Consider the following 17,731-nt stretch of genomic DNA (forward strand, 5'->3'; position numbering starts at 1 on the left):
GCTCGTTACTAACTTAAGTACATTGCAAATGCACTAAATTCTAAGAATTCAAAACAATCATTCAAATCCATATAACAACTTTTTTTTAAAAAAAAAATTACATCTTTTTAGTAAATACTAAGTCATTAAAATAAATTTGAATTCAAATAAATGACATGTAATTCGTTAAACCTATTAGAAATGTGCTCTCTTTAAAAAGGTTAAAATTTTGGCTATATTAAGTCCATTAAAAATTTAAATAAGTGAATTGCAATGGAAAAACCTGCATAAACTAATAAATTCTAGTGAAACAAATAAATTCGTGATATGAATCAAAAATCGTCAAATAAATTCGTAATATATAAATTCGTGAAAAAAAGCCCTTTCGACAAAATACTAAACTAGAGATCTATCGACAAAGACTTCTTCTGCCTAGCTTATGCTCTCTCTGGTTATTTCAGTTTCCGTTTTTAAAAGCGCTATATGCTGAGCCATCTCAGCTAGATTTGGCATGTGACATTTTTAGCTGCAATCATTGGTCGATTTTCTAGCGTTGCCATTCGGGGAGTTGTAATGAGGCTTTTTTTTTGTTGCAGTTTAAGAGAAATATATATAGAGATTCTAGTAAAACAAATAAATTCGTGATATGAATCAAATATCGTCAAATAAATTCGTAATATATAAATTCGTGAAAAAAAGCGCTTCCGACAAAATATTAAAATAGAGATCTATCGACAAAGACTTCTTCTGCCTAGCTTATGCTCTCTCTGGTTATTTCAGTTTCCGCTTTTAAAAGCGCTATATGCTGAGCCATCTCAGCTAGATTTGGCATGTGACATTTTTAGTTGCAATCATTGGACGATTTTCTAGCGTTGCCATTCGGGGAGTTGTAATGAGGCTTTTTTTTGTCGCCGTGTAAGAGAAATATGTATATAGATTCTGTATTTCATATTAATCTATATCATACATTATTCTATGTTTTATATTGTTACATTGCTTATAAGTATTGTATTTGTGTAGGCAAATTTAGCTAAATCCAGTGCTTATCACAACGTGATTATAAATCAAATTGGAGAAGAAAAAATATTTCGAATGCAAAAACTAAAGAAAACTTTTATGCTTGTGTGTAGGTATCACATTTCGTCGAGTACGATTGCTTGTTTTGTAGGCAAATGAGAGGTTTAGTCACGATTAGACTCAATGGCGATTGGCAGCGACAATCCTAGTTTTATCGTTTAATCTATACCATATGTAATGCGTTTTAATAAAAAAACTCATGCATTGAATTTAATCTGTCATTTAAATTTAATTAGACAGAGAATTAGAATTTTAACAGGATCAATTAGAAAATAATTCGACTGATTTTCTAAGATTTCTGTTGTCTCTGTTCTAACGGTACTAGTTTATAGTACCGATACAGACAGATGTTAGTTTTAATTAATTTGTTTGATTTTTTTTCTATTTTTCATTTAAAAAATTAATTATATTAATAGTCTAATAACGCTAATAATATGAGTATTTTTTTTAAAGAAAGATGAAATAAAATTACTAAAGATTTCGTTTCGTTGCTTTGTATCCCTTAAGCTACCCAAATTAACGTTCATAATTTTTTTTTACTCATTTAATTCTCAGACCACGTTGTTAATTTGTGCCGAATAATTCAACTATTGATCTTCAAATACTCAAGCGAATCTTAAAATGCATATGTAAATCTTTACATTTCAATTAGTTCAGTTAATGCGAATTGAAATACTGCAAAGTTTTCTATAAAAAACCACCCTTACTATGTATTTTTGGAATTTTTATCAATAGTCTGGAAAAATTTGTGAAGTAATTGAAATAATTGCGCTTTAGTGATAAAAGCATAAAACGTAGTGCTGTAACGTATCCAGCTATATTAAAAACACTCTTTTGTTTATTAAAACACATTTATTTCTCAACAACAAATACAGTAACGATATTAAAGTACCCATAATGGGTTAGTAATAATCTTGCAAAAAAGTATAGTACAGTACGCATGTACCTCACATATAAGGTTTTAATTTTGGATGCGAGGCCAGCTGAGAACTAGCCAATAACAATAATGGCTCTCGTTCAAAAGTTATCGACTACTGAAAAGTTTTGATTAGCACTTAAAATTGTTACAAATTTTTTTATTTTATTTACAATGGCAGGAAACTTGATATAAAGGGGAAAAAAAGGCACGAAAAAAAAAGTCATTATCTCATTCGGCCTGTAGCCTCCCAATAACGCTCGACCAAGGAACTCCCACGAAGCACTCTGCAGTGTGAAATGTGATGATCATCCATGATGACGTGATCCCTACGGAAATAACAAAAGGGGTCCGGGAGGACACCAATAGAAAATAGATGTCCAGCCAGACAGTCGTGCCAGGTGCAAAGTCTAAACATCGCAACCGCATCATGTCGAGGATACTCCGTAATGCTCAGCTGATATAAATGTTCCCAACTTTTGGAATATTGGGGCATAAAAAGAAAACAGTTCGCTAAAGACACTCGCTCCAGCATTAGGTTGGTTATTTGAAAAAGAGCCATCAGTATAAATCCGCAGCCATTCAGGTTCTGGGAATTTGTTATTGAGAGTCTCCAGAGCAAACCAGAGAAGAACTTTAGGAGTGGTATCGCGTTTGAGGACCGGGAGCTGCAGGTCCAAATGCTTCCTAATCTCACGGATTAGTAGTGGATTACGTGGCTTCCTAACTTTATCCACTGTTACAGGAAGTTGAGGAGCATAATTTTTACAAACTTCGAATATTTATTTTTTCAATTTTGGTTATATTGGTTTTGGAGTTATATTGGCAGCAGAAAGACTACAAGCGTGTGTACAAAACATATGATTGCATACGAAAACAATTGAAATAAACAAAATTACTTTTAGAAACGAAATTTACCTTTGACAGAGAAAATCCATCGTTTTTCATTTGATGATGTCGACAAATCAAGATTATTTTAGTCTCACTCCAGCTTCTTTTTTTTTAAAAAATTCATAAAGTTAATTTCGAACTATACTTTTAAATAGCACTACTATTACGAATGCAAAAATTATTATTATCCGTGCTGATGCTGACAAATAACAAACCATAAGTAAATAAAGCACCAAAGACAGCCAGAATATATCCACGATAAAACTCAAACATGTTGCAAGCAGTCACTGAGATATCTTCTTTCCTTTTCAAAGACTTAAGAAACTTAAGTTTATATTTGTTTGAATCAAATTTTTGAAGATTATTTTCATAGATCTTTTCAAAAACTAATATCATACTTTGTGTCCTGCTTTTAATATCTGATGCTGAGAAAGTTAAGTTCGTTATTCCAATAACTGATAAAATCATAACATAAGAAATCTCTAAAGTTATATCCACTGACAACGTTCCGTTTCCTGTTAGAAGTATATAAGAGAAATAAGTGTTCATTTGCAAAAACAATATTACGAATGTGATAAAAGAAGGCACAGATAGTACTTTGTTCAACTCCTTAAGATCACCGAGTATATTTAAATATATCTGCAAGTAAGAAACTGGAATAATATGCTTTTTAAGTTTTGCGATATTTTCTTCATACATTCGTAAAAAATGACTGCTTTCCATATATAATAAGCATAGAAATAAGTTGACTATGGAAGGAAAAATTAAGGAAATGCAGAAATAAAACGAATAGTATACAATATTCAGGAAATAGTACAATATTGGGTTGATTCGATAGCCAAAGGAAAACGAAAGATCGAAATCGAGTTCTGTTATGCATTTAGACGTAACTATCGCTACTATATACGTTACAAACGTAGCTATAATTACAAACACAGATAAGTTAGTGATACGTGAATTAGAGTTTGTTACAAATTGAGAACATTTCACTTTTTCTATTTCTAATACACATTTTCTAATTTTGTTTTGATTTTTGTACATAACTATCCATAACGAAATAGAGATCATATACATGAACCATGAACATACGATAGATTTGGCATATGTTGGATGAAATTTGACGTATGAAAAATTTGCACAATTGTAGTAGAGAAAAGCAGTTGCAAGAATTATGCAGAAGATGGTTCGGAGAGATTGCTTAAGGAATGTTTTATGCGCATCACACTTTTTCTTTTTAATTTTTATACCAAACAATGCAAGTGATTTCCATAAAAATGTGTGGTGTTGAAAAATCATTGTAATTATGCTCTCAATTGCTTTAGTTTTATATGTATCTAAGTCATTGTTTAAATGACATTAAATTTTTTTAAAGACTTTTATTCAAATAAATGGGAAGTCATTCATATATATTTCACAAGTTCCTTGCAAACTCTGCATCGACAGACCCAATCATAGCAACACCTAACTTCGTTTTTCAGAGCTGAGTCTTTTGGCAGTCATGGTAATATCCACAGACCAGTAAGACTGTTTTTCACAGATAAATAAGGCGTTGAAGTAACATAGGCAGATTATTGATTCTTAACATGCGTTAAATTTTTGGCTATATGAGTTATTTAACGTCATTCAAAAGTATTTCACTTTTTCTTTGCAATTTCTGTATCGATAGATCATTAAAAATGATTTCTATGGATAATTTGTGTTTTAACATCATATATTGACAATTGCTTTTAAGATGCATTAAATGTTTCGTTGAATGAATTTATTGTCTTTCAAAAGCATCTTACGATTTATGTACCGAGAGACCATTAAGAATGATTTCTACAGATAAGTGGTGATGAAGCATCATAGATTGATAATTGCTTTAAACATGTCTTACAGTTTAAAATTAACAGTTGTTGGTTCGTGATAAAAAATTCTCTAGTATCTATTAAATTTTAGAATTGCTAAAAACGGATGGGGAAAAAAATTAAAAAGATATCTCTTTAAGCGTAGTAAATTTTTCTTCCTTATGTTTTCTATAGATACATGCGTTGCTGAAACTCTGTGCTCTGTCAGATTCATGCGTTCGTTCCATGATTAAGCAATTCCAGGAAATTAATATGAAATTGTAATATAAAATTGAAATTTTATTGTAATTATTTGGAGTGTCATATTTCGTTCCTCACAATTTTTTACCAAACTATTTAATCGTGATCCGCCAATAATTGCAGTGATTGATCATCATAGGTTAGTAAATATTTTTATCACTAAGTTTTTGAATAGTTAAATAAAATATTCACAAGTTTGTAGCTAAAATTGCTTGATTAACTTATTCGAAAACTTTTTACTTCAATCACATTTATCTTTTATTTTTACACAGTTTGCAATTGAGTTCCACATCTAAGTGCATGATTGAAACGCTATATTGGCGTTGTCAGCTATTGTTTTACTTTTATGAATAAAACTTCTCTTTGGAGATGATATTCAATATTTTGTAATTATACGAACTGTAGATAAAAGTAATTGAAGAAGTTATTTAAAAGTATTTTGCTTGAATCACATTTCTCCACATTATTTTCACGACGACCTTTTGTGATTGAGGCCATTTCACGATTGCATTGTAGGGTCAGATACTTCTGCTTTGCTCATATGAATAAACTTTTTCGCTTGTGTGTGCTTCAAGATTTTGTAAATCTGCTAACTGTAGATAAAATTATTTCAAGAAGTCTTTTAACTACATTTACAGTGAATCGCATTTCCCCTCATTATTTTTTAACCTGAGATTCGTTTTTTAACTGTGTTTTTTTATATAAGTGCGTCCTTAAGACGCAATAAGACTTGTAATCGCTTTTGTTTCAAATTTTTCAATAAGATCTTCATTGATTATAGAAAATTTCTGATAATTTCTAACGTCACTAAATGTGGAAGAATTTACAACTCCTTGCGTACCATATATTTTTTCCTAATTCATACAGCGATAAATTCGCTTTACTTACAAAAATGCTACCGTTTCAAAATCATAGTAGTATTATTTAATTTTTTTTTCTTTTATCATTCATCAAAAATATAGTTTGGTAGATTGCAGGTTCCAAGATTAACCGTCACAATTTACTAGAATCCCAAAGAATATCGTTCAAAGAACTTATTTTGCGTACAACGTTTCTTTCTCATTTTTTAAACTGCATATGATTGAAAGAAAAATTTACTCAGTAAATTGCTTTCGCTCTGTTTAAATTGTATATTAAAAAGCCGTTTAGTAAATAGTATCCTTTTTTTGTCCATTTTCCAATTGTTAAGCATTTAAACTTACAACAAAAATATTACATTGCTAAGTAATTGTACAAAACGTACACGGTATTTCACTATTTTCATTCAGTATTCAATCGCTCATTCGTTAACAACACACGCATTTCTAGTAATAAAATTTATTGAATCATCAGGCTTTTCATATTTGGCTCTCCTAATGTAAAAGTAGTTCTTTTGTTAGATTTTATTGTTATTTATTATCTCCCAATCACGCAAACAGATGATTAGGCACAATTTTTTTCTCACCAAATTCCATTTGTTTATTATTTTAAAGAAAGCAAAAAATTTAAATGAATTATATTGATTCAGTTACATGGTGTTTCATGATATATTTTGTAAAAGAATATTATAATGCCGCTTATTATTTTCAGAACTTACTTATTCATATAGCAACATAGATGGAACTCTGTTGTTGCATTTCTGCGAGATGTAGAATGGAGTGCGTGATATTTTTTAGAAATTTAATGGTTAATAATTCTTGTTTTAAAAATTGAATACTAATTTTTTTTATTCCATCGTTTGTTATCTTTTTTCAATGCCTTGCCTATTATGTTTGAGCACTACAACTCCTAAATTCTAACAAGTAACTACTATTGTTAATTTTAAGATTTCACTAAATTCTTTGAGGCCTTCTGGTGTTGCCATGAATCGCCACCAAGACTACCTTTTTGAATCCTCTTCTTTTACTGAGAGCTCACGTGCGTGCACTTAGAGTCTACAGCAGGGGTAGGCAACGCGGCGCCCGCGGGCGCCATGGCGCCCCCGATCGATTTTTAATGCGCCCTCGCTGGACTAATGTAAATGTATGATAGCCAGAGCGATTTACTTAACTCTTGTCAAACGGCGATATACAGCAAGTAGTCAGTTGAGTTTAGGATTGTGCATGATTATCTGTAAAATATGCGCCCTCGGTGATTTTCAAATTTAGTATTGCGCCCTTAAGGACAAACAGGTTGCCGACCCCTGGTCTACAGTATTCTCCGGATGCCCCCTGACGTTGGCGGGAAGGGGTTAAGCTTTGATTCCATCGTATTTCCTGTAAATTTGTCTACTTCGAGAAAATTTTCGGGTTAAATCACGACAAAAAGTACTAGCACTGAGTATTGGTACTATTTATCGTAAAATCAATTTTTACCAATACATGTTACGGAACAAAAATATCTGATATACTGTAATTGATATACTAATATACTGTCTGTATTAATGTAAAAATTTCCGTGTGGTCAAAAGGATTTTACAATAACTCACCCGAGTTGCTGGGGTTTTATACTTTAGCTTGATCTGAAAATTTTTAGAGTGTACACACATATTATTCGAATGTCATGTTTCTAAGTAGTAGAGTCCCGATTATCCGAGCCCCGGTTATCTGAGTTTCCGCTTTAACCGAGCTATCAAATACTTCAAGGATTTTCTTTGTTCTAGTTTATTTAAAAAAAAAAACCGCTGAAAAATAAATCTGAATTTTATCTCCCAAACACTCAGAAAAACAAAATCCAACAACTTGGTCTGATGAAATTATCGTTAATATCGTCAGTAATGATAATGAATCTAGCGAAGATGATGAAGACAGTGATTATTAAAATCAACATATAAAAATCTCTCATACAGATGGACTAAAAGCTATCGAATGTACTATTGAATATATAGAACAACAAAAAGAGGCGACACCAGCCTTCCTGTTATCCCTAAAAAAGGCGAAACATTACTACAGAAAAGCGATAAAGTTACGTAGAACGAAAAACGATTAAGGACTTTTTTTAAGTAAAAACTTTTTAAATCTCGTGAAGTATGCTTTTTAAATGTTTTAAGTAAGTTTTTCAATTATAATATTAATTGTATGTGGTATACTCGTATACATTTTGTATTTCTTAAATATATTACATTTATACCTTCTCTTTTTCTTTCCGTTTTTATACTTTTCGCTTTAACCGAGTTTTTCAGTTATCCGAGTTTGTTGCGTTCCCCATTAACTCGAATAATCGGGACTCTACTGTACTAGAGTTTTTTTCTCAGTAACAACAAAATGTAGCGTAAAGTTGAACTCCTAAAACAGTGGTGACACAATTTACGATTTTTTTTTGTATTGAAAAATAATTGTTGAGGAATAAGGTTTTCTGCGATGAAACTGTAATTAAGAAATATTATTTTCCTATTCGTGTTCATGATTTAAGTTTCACTCCTCGTTTAAGGATTTAATCTAGAGTTTGTTTACAACATCCAAAATCATAAGTCATTCTTGATAATTCTTTTTGTTGATAAAATTATATATATTTTTTGATAACTTAAAGGTAAAGAAATTTATACAAAAATAAAGAAAATTGCAAATCATACAAAAAAGCAATTTAGGATACATTATCCTTAAAAGCAAACAGTTATTGTTAAAATTGATAAAATAATGAACTATTTAAGCAGCTAAGCAGTTCAGTGGAAAAAGTTTTTGAAAAAATCAATTTTTGCAAAAATAAATTTTCGCAATCGTCTTTTATGTCAGTTATGAAAATAGTGTACCATGCCACAGTGGCTTATTTCGGACCAATAGTGCAGAAATAAACCACAGTTTTAATGAATATGAAATACGTTTGGGAAATAATTTATTAATGTTTGAAAAGTTACTTAAGTGTTGTATTAGCGTTCGTTAAAGCATGTCCATTCTGTGAATTATTCATTGCTTTTAAAGAAAGTTTTCAAAGTTTTCGTTGTCATATGAAATAAAGCTTTATTGAAGAATAATGTTTTGTTTAACATGGTTTTTTGCATACCAGGAGTGTAACATTTTTTAGATAATTTTGTTACTAAGTTCTAATGGAAGATTTAGGCTTCTATTATAATCATACATTATTGAATTATTACACATTAAAATATGTATTATTTTTTAAAATAAATATTTTCATCTACTATAAAACCGTTGCAGAGTGGAATGATTATCGAAATTGTTCCGCGCCTTATTTTAAAAATTCAAATCTCTGATAACATCAGGTTAACAGATCTTAGAAACTCTCAATCAATTCAACAAGGGAGGGGGGGGGGAATAAACAGTGATAGAAGAAGGACTAAAAATTCACAATATATATATTTTCTTAAAATAATATAGAAACTTTCTGTGCCAAATGAAATGTCAACCTTGTAGGCAACTCTCAAATGAAGCATACTGGTAAGCTAAATAATTAAACGGATTCAAAAAATATTATTTTATATCTTTAAACATTAATAGTTTACTAATGCTATTTTAATTATTGAAATATTGGCTTCAAAAATTTTAAATAAGTTGTATAAGTTTAAGAAAAAGTTTTAGGACAGTGACATTTAAGTAATTTTAAAAACCATATAAGAAATTGTAAATGAAGAATCTTTTTTAAATGCATAGGGTAAATTATGACTTAAAAGTATGAAAAATAGCAACTTCCTATCTTAAGCCGATCTTGTGACATTTCGTTTGAGCATTGTTAGGTTTTTAAAGAATGACCCATACTGGTGTAAATTTGAAAGTTTGCTTCAAGTAAGGCACTCTAAACGTAAATTCTTTATTCGAAGAACTCCCTTAAAGCGATAGATTTCATAATTGCATTTTGATTATCATTTAATTATTTTACTTTCTGTTTAAATGTAGGCAGTTTTAGGTTTTGAAACTTTGCGTCGTTTGAATTTATTTAACGATTGATACAGAATCTTTTTAATTGTATAGATAATATTTTTGTGCTCGAAAAAATCTATAATTATATTCCATATCGTGATTGAGAGTGATGTCGCTTTGTTTTATTTTTCTTCCTCACACTATAAAAGAAATTTGTTTTTGTAACTTTTGCAAACAAGTATTGTTTAATACTTATCTTTGAGATTTTTTCCACTTTTGGTATAAAATTATAGCTTAATAAAATCTGTCAAAAAATATCATAGAGTAGACATTTTTGAAACTTTAATTATAAAAGTAGCTTTCAAACTAAGACTGAACACAATTTCTAGTTAATATTTCTCTCAGTGATTTTTTTATGATATTTTATATTTTATTTTCGATACTTGATTTAGTGATTTTTTTTTGAATTTCTAACTAAGATTATAGAAAAATCTAATAATATGAAGTCTCACTGAATTATACAACGAATAATAAAAAAATGGTTGTATATCAGGTGCCATGAATGTGTAGGACGGTGATATTAGGGTACCCCAGTACTTATGTCTTTTCGGAGGGAATTAAAATAATTATTACCCTAGTACTTATTGTATGTTCTTTCGTATTTTAGGGTTTTGTGTAAAAATATATAATAAAATTCTAATAACGTATGAAATTATTTTTGAGAACTACAATTAGGTAATTTTGGTAAAAAATTTTTGTATTAAAATGCAAATTTAATAGAGAAAAGGAACTTGTTTATATAGAAAAACCATAAACAAAATGCCTCATTATTATTGACACCAATGTTGCTCCGATAATTTTAGTAATAGGTATATTAATTGCTATCATATTAATTGCTTTTTTTATTAAGTACTAAATGTACTAAGATTGATATCGAGATACCTTTGAGAAAATAGGTTTTTATGGCCATGGAAAGGCATATATGTAATATGTACTGTTACCTCTAAAATTTAGGTTTTACGCTATGCTGTGATCAATATATTAACTTTGGTAACAGTGTTACCCAGGTTCAAAAAAAAATCAACAAAGAAATTACTTGAAACATTTAACATTTACAACCAAATTTATTAAAACAAAAATTTTTCGAACAAAAGCAAACTTAAATTATTTCCAAATGCTACTAAGTAGATATCACATAATAACTAATTATTATTTACTTCAGGTTTAAAATTTAGCAATATTAAATTATATTTTCAATAAAATGCAAGCAAAAATAAAAATCACAATACTATTCTCTAAATCCTGTAAGTACGATTAAAAATAAAAGGCACATTTGTCTTAAAATCAAGTAGAAGCAATTAAAGGTCTAGGTAAATTATTCTTTTAAACCCGTACTAAAATCGAACTTAGAGTTTTTAAATTTAAATTAAATTACGGACCGAATCCCTGGAACGCTTACCGGTATTGCCGCCGCCAGACCCGTGTATCAGGTCAACATTCCAGTTTCTGATAGACAGCACACTCAAACTCCTTTCAGGCTTCCTTCTAGCATGGCGGTAAGCACCCGTGGATCAGCAATGGGTCGACTTGGAAAAGCAATCCGATTCCAACCTTGCGGATCCGGCCTAACTTCGCTTATCACTTTCGTTCATCCACTCAGCGGCTCCGGTCTTAGTTCATTCATCATCTCAGCTATTCTTCACCATCTCTTATCCTTGTGTCAGCAATGCGAATGAATCTTAAACAGACCTTTTCTCCCACGAGCAGCAGCGCAACACCCGTGAACGTCACAACAAAAGAAAAGTTCCATGATAAAAACAGTCACAAATTGAATGATACTTTATAAAAGTGATAAAACAGTACAAATATAAATAAACTTAAATACACATAATTCATTCCAAAAATCTAAGTTTTAAAAGATAATTAAAATTTAAGAACAATACTACTATTATGAAATTTAAAGGCCTGGTTTCTTAGGACAGGACGCCATCAGCTGGAAATCAGCGCCAACCTCTGATTGATCCATTCGTGAGTTTGATAGTATACGTCATCGAACGCTCATCTTGAACTACAATTGCCGTCCAACTCAACTGCAGTTGGATTACAACGTGACGTTAACCACAGAAGCAATGGCGGACAACATCCAACAGCACATTGAAATCAGCCAAGATTTTGATTTTGACATTAAACACAGCTTCTTCATTAAACATAACACTCTTCATTTAGCTCAGCTATAATGTGTTTTTCTTGGACAAAGCCATTATTTGTTCTCTAAAACACTGGTCGACAGTAACAAAATCAATACAAATTCGAAATAAATATTTGTTTACGTTATTAACGCATGCGCAATGAGAGGTAATGTCTGCGTTGGACCGACTGCTCACGCTGAGCTAACAAAAAAGTATTTTTTTGGCATCAGCTCTACGTCAACTTTCCGCTAACGCCCAGATAAGGCTCTAGTTCTAAGAAACCAAGCCTTGAGCTAACAAACCAGTATTTTGTTGGTGTTAGCTGGACGTCAACTTTCCGCTGACGCCCAGATAAGGCGCTTTTCCTAAGAAACCAGACCTAGACTTATAATAGGGGTGCCATCTGGAAGCAAAGCATGTTTTATACCTTCAAAACTTAAAAGGAATTTGCTAATAAGCAGAGCTAATCAGTGCATTGAGGAAATAGGCGAACTATTTCAGCTGAAAAAGTAAACTCATCTTTCAAAACATTTATCAACAACAACAAAAAAAAAAAAAAAATGCAATAATTTTTATTTATTACAATACCATAATTTTTGATTATCAAGAGTTGACAATGAGCAATAGTATTGTGCAATAATATAACCAATCTTTACTTTGAAGGGATGAACATCTACAAACATGTTTTGATTAATCTGATAGCATAGGGCTACCAGGAAGGGCGACAAATAATAAAAATAAGAAGATTGTGTCGGTATATATCTTTCAGTTTTGTTCATGATCTTATACTGTTCATTAATAATGATTTACTCATCAGTTACTTCTTTTTTCATCCGGTACGACAAACATGCATACAATAAAATGCAGTGTAATCACACAGTCAAAGATGCAATAGATAAAGTTTATTTAAATTAATTAAAAAAGAGGAACTTAATTAACTCATATAATGATTTTTAAAAGCACTTAAAAATATAATTGGCTATAATAAAATTGAGTCAGCACAATTTAGAATGCAAAGAATCAAATACATCTTACTAAAAATGCTTTGAAAATAACCTTAATTAATGAAATGAACAGGCATTTAGTTATCCATTAAAAAACTTTTTCTTTCTGTAAAATGCAATGTAATCACACAATCAAAAATGCAGTAGATAAAATTTAATGAATTTAATTTAATAGAAGTATTAAAAGTATTATTTAATGCCTTTTCAAAACACTTATAATATGATTTTTTACAATAAAATTGAGTCAGCACAATTTAGAATGCAAAGAATCAAATATATCTAATTTAAAAATCTTAAAAACAACCTTATTTAATGAAGATTGGAAGATATTTAATGAAGTATTATTTAATGAGCCTTAATAAAAGATAATTTCTTTCAATTAAATAGAATGAGATGGTCAGTAATTAAAATTTGTTTTTGTTGTTTGTAATGGAAGTTTTATTCTAAACTATATATACTAGATGTCTTTCTACAAATTTCAGGAAATTCATTCCTGAATTGCTTGCTTAATTTAATAGACTGGTAAGGTAAATCTTTCATATATTCTAAAATTTTAAATAGCTCACATTATTTTATTTATTATGTTATTTCTTATTTAATATTACGCTTCAACGAGAAAGAGTCATAGCCATTAATTTATTAAATGCGTGTTATTCTAAGTTAATTTTAAGAACCAGGGAAGAAATTTTAGAAGAGGTAGTTTTAAGACAGTGCTTAGCAGAAATCTTCTTATTCTAATTAGTCAGCCACCAGAAGTACTAAAATTTTGAATATTCAGTGGTTCACATTAAATTTAACTAGCACTACTAGTTATTTTGTAGTTTTTAGCATATGTTTCTTTACTTCATTATTTTTTATGTGGTATGTTTTAATTATAGAAAAAAAAACACCCTGGCCATTTTATCTCAATCGGGTTTTTAAAAGGTGTGTGTTCTCTATTAATTTCAGGATCTCGTAATGAAAGTTTATTTCGAGATGAAGATTAAAAATTGGGTTGAGCAAACATCGACTGTATCTTATATTACTTTTAAAAGTTCTGGACTAGATCCTGAATGCTGGCACTTTTTACCATAAAATCATCCATTTTAATCGTAAGATTTTACGAAATAAAAAAAAAATTGGAGTTAATATAATTTTTTTTAAAGTCACATTTACTGTAAAATCACTGAATCACTGCAATTAAAATAATCTTGCAAAATTTACGATAAAAATGGACTTTACGCATGCTACTCTCTTACTGTCAAAAAAAAGCTCGGTAAATCTTTAACCAATGTTTAGCGCAAAGTTTCTCATTTTCCCAAAGTTTAGAAAGATCATCTTATTTTAGTTACACCATGAACTGTGAAGTATGATCGAGAAATACTTCCATGGTGCAACTGACTGCACCAAAATTTAGTAAAAGACACAAAACTTTGACGGTGATTATAAAATGAACGATATTTGTTTACGTCTTCTTTACAACTTGGTCTCGGAGTATCGGGCATATGTAGAGGAAGCCCAAGCAAAACGGGACACCCGGGCAAGACGGGACATCGCTTTTTCTTCTATGCGTATCACGGTAGCGACATCTAAAGTGCGTTTTTGGAAAGTAAATATTGTTGTTCTAAATACGCACAAGTTTTTTCGTCAGTTCACAAGGTGTTACCGAAATGCAAGCATTGTATTGTTTTTCTTATAACGTGTTAAAATATTTTTCCAGGTTTGTATGCTGTTATTATTTGTTTAATACATTGCAATAAATTTTTCAAATTTGTGGCACTGTAGTGCTATTATTGTACAAACATAATAAGTAGTGAAAATTAAAATTTATTTGCTTAAAATAATTTAAAAATGTAAAGTAAAAATTAACCTCTCCGGATTTTGCAAAAATCATAAAAGATAAGGTAATATTAACAACAACAAAAATATAAACTAGCAAATATAACTTAACAAACTATTTTAAAAAATTATAAAAGTCATTTATAATTAATTAATTGACCGACTATATTTTAAACTTCTGGTTTTGGCCTCTTTTTATGCAGAAACTGTGATGTTTAGGAACGTTTTTTTGTCGACTATTCTTTTATTCTGATATTAATTTCTGTGATTTTTAAATATAATTATGTGTCCCATCTTGCCCGGGTAACCCGGGAAAGATGGGACAATGTTCTATTTTTGGTTATATTAAGTCATTATTATTGAACTTTATTATTTATTTATTTTCTATATGAGTTATGTAAGAGCAATGTTCCCACTATATGTTTACAATATAAAAGATATAAAATTGCTCCAGTTTACTATTTTTTAAACCAAGTTTCTTTAAGCGGTCCATCTTGCCCGCGTTTCCCCTACATATTGTTTCAAGTATCAACTTATTCAGGTAGGTAAATGTTTTACTTGCGTAATTAAAGTAAATTTCTTTCATTTTGTGCTCTTAAATTTGGTTGGCGGCATAAAATGGTTAGAGGTATGTCATAAACTAAAATTCTTCCGTTAAATATTTTTGTTTCGGTAAACAGTAACTTTGGCCTGCATTTGGTCTCTTTAAAAATATTTAATAGTGGTTCAAACTTCCTCTGCATTTATTAAAGAAAACGGAGAGAATAAAAATAGGTGTTTTGTTTCATCAAAGCACCCATTTTTTGTTCAACCTTCTACTGATATTTGGAGTTAGGGACAATACCAAAAAAATGGTAAAATGGAGCTCCATTTTATGTAGACTGCAAATGAATAAAAATTTTTGGTTCATCGTTACTCAGATTTTTTAACGGTACAGGGTGCCAAGTACTTTTAACCGCAGTTTGATCTGTAATTTTTTACAGTGCAAAAAACATTAAATAAGGAAGTTCACTTTTTATGGCTTTCATCCCTTCTTTGCTCTTTTTCTTCTAAATAATAAGTGACTAAAATTATAGATGGTTTTTTCTTTTATTCAAACTTAAATTTTCTTTTGATACTCCTAGTGACCTTAGTTTTTTTCACTTCATTTTTGAAGAGATTTAGATTTATTCATTTCGAAACATCCCGTATAAACTTCAGTAATTCTTTATAATTGCAGTTAAGCTGAACGAGCAAGATGAAGTTGGTTACTTTTCTATTGCTGATAACTGTTTTGGTCATAGTGTTAGGTAAGCATCTAAACAGTTTTGAATTACAATTCACAGAAATATTTTAATACAGAGTAATTCTTTGACTATTATGGAATCGAATACTTGTTTAATCCCATCCTTTTCGCTCCCGTGAAAATGACGGGTTGAGTTTTCGCCCGCTTTTTTTCGCTTCCGTGATATTGACGGGCTGTAGTGATCAGTAGTAACGCGCCAATAAGAATAAAACTAATTCATTTCTTTTGCCCGTAAAAGAATTTTATTTCTCATTTACACACCAGATAGCAGTACCAGGATATTGTTTAAGGTAATTGTAGATAGTCAGTTTATTTTAAACTAGATTTCATCACTAATCAAATACGTAATACAAATACAAAAGCCAGAAAAATAGGCACTTGTATGATTGTTTTCTTAAAAATGAACCGATCGTTAAGGGGTTAAGTTAAACAACTTATGATCACACTGAAGAAAAAACTCTGACAGAAAAAAAACAACACATTTTTATAGTAAACCCTTTTATTAAAAATCATAGACTTCCGGTATTTAACTCCAAAATTTACGGCACTTCAATCACTTTTTTGATATTTTCTCTGTTCGTTGTCATAGTCAGTTTAACAGAAATTCTTGATTTGCAGAATTATAATTCGTTCCACATACTTTGTAAAAATACAATTGTAAGTAAGTTTATTAAGCGAAAATCACGATATAAATAGCTGACGTTTCTTTATAAAGTAAAATTCATTTGGTATTTGGTGTTTGATGACCACTCCTTTAATCAAATGGAATGATATTATATCTCATAATCAGAGAGAGAGAGAGAGAGAGAGAGAGAGAGAGAGAGAGAGAGAGAGAGAGAGAGAGAGAGAGAGAGAGAGCTAGAGAGAGAGAGAGAGCTAGAGAGAGAGAGAGAGAGAGAGAGAGAGAGAGAGAGAGAGAGAGAGAGAGAGAGAGAGAGAGAGAGAGAGAGAGAGAGAGAGAGAGAGAGAGAGAGAGAGAGAGAGAGAGAGAGAGAGAGATTACTTCTGTTAAGTTTGTGACGTTTGTTTTATTTATTTTTTTAAAATTATATTTTAGATTCAGTCGTCGAAGGAAAGGAAGGGCATGGTTGCCCTAGTAACGAGAAGGAATGCATCAAACATTGCAATCATATAAACAGACGTGGTAAATGTGATAAAGAAAAATGCATGTGCTTGGAGAAAAAACGTCCACATAGACGCGTAGTGTCGCATATGTAAGCAAAATGTTCTGAGAGTTAAAACATGCCATAGCGCATATGGTTTAATAAGGTTTATGACACATTCTAAAATTCAAAGCAGGCAAACTGTCAAAGCGAATGAAATTAATATGGTATAAGTTTTGAGTGAAAAAAATATCGTCAGAAAGTGCTTAAAATTCAATGAGTTGTACAGTGCGCCAAGGAAACAGACCACTCTGCATAAATTTTAACCTAATGATCGGATTTCCACATTCTAAGACGCAATCTTAGTGGCTCGAAGGAATTACCTAATTAGTATGTGCAGAAGATATTTCATGTTACGAAATCAGACTCAAAATGTAATTTTTCTGTATAAATATGTCTTAACTTCAACGGATTTGGATTTCTGATCCCCAAAATATAGGGGGTAGCGTCAATGGGGGAAATATGGTTCCTATAATTCGTTTAGGAGAGCGTTCCAAAATTTGGAAGCCATAATGTTACTTTTTGGGTATTTCGCAATATCTCGAGAACTTTT

The 17,731-nt window shown here is 30.6% G+C and overlaps 1 protein-coding gene across 1 annotated transcript; it reads left to right on the plus strand.

Annotated features, from left to right (window-relative positions):
• The first annotated feature begins 13,349 nt into the window (after positions 1 to 13,349).
• LOC122272165 (defensin BmKDfsin4-like) lies at positions 13,350 to 17,233 on the plus strand. Its single transcript, XM_087160174.1, has 3 exons — positions 13,350 to 13,434; positions 15,950 to 16,019; positions 17,073 to 17,233. Exons 2-3 carry the CDS (start codon positions 15,968 to 15,970, stop codon positions 17,231 to 17,233), a joined length of 213 nt encoding a protein of 70 aa, XP_087016300.1. The 5' UTR covers positions 13,350 to 13,434; positions 15,950 to 15,967.
• The last annotated feature ends 498 nt before the right edge of the window (positions 17,234 to 17,731 follow it).

Source organism: Parasteatoda tepidariorum, chromosome 3 (assembly GCF_982258835.1).
Source record: "Parasteatoda tepidariorum strain Cologne lab strain chromosome 3, Ptep-v5.0, whole genome shotgun sequence".
NCBI lineage: Eukaryota > Metazoa > Arthropoda > Arachnida > Araneae > Theridiidae > Parasteatoda > Parasteatoda tepidariorum.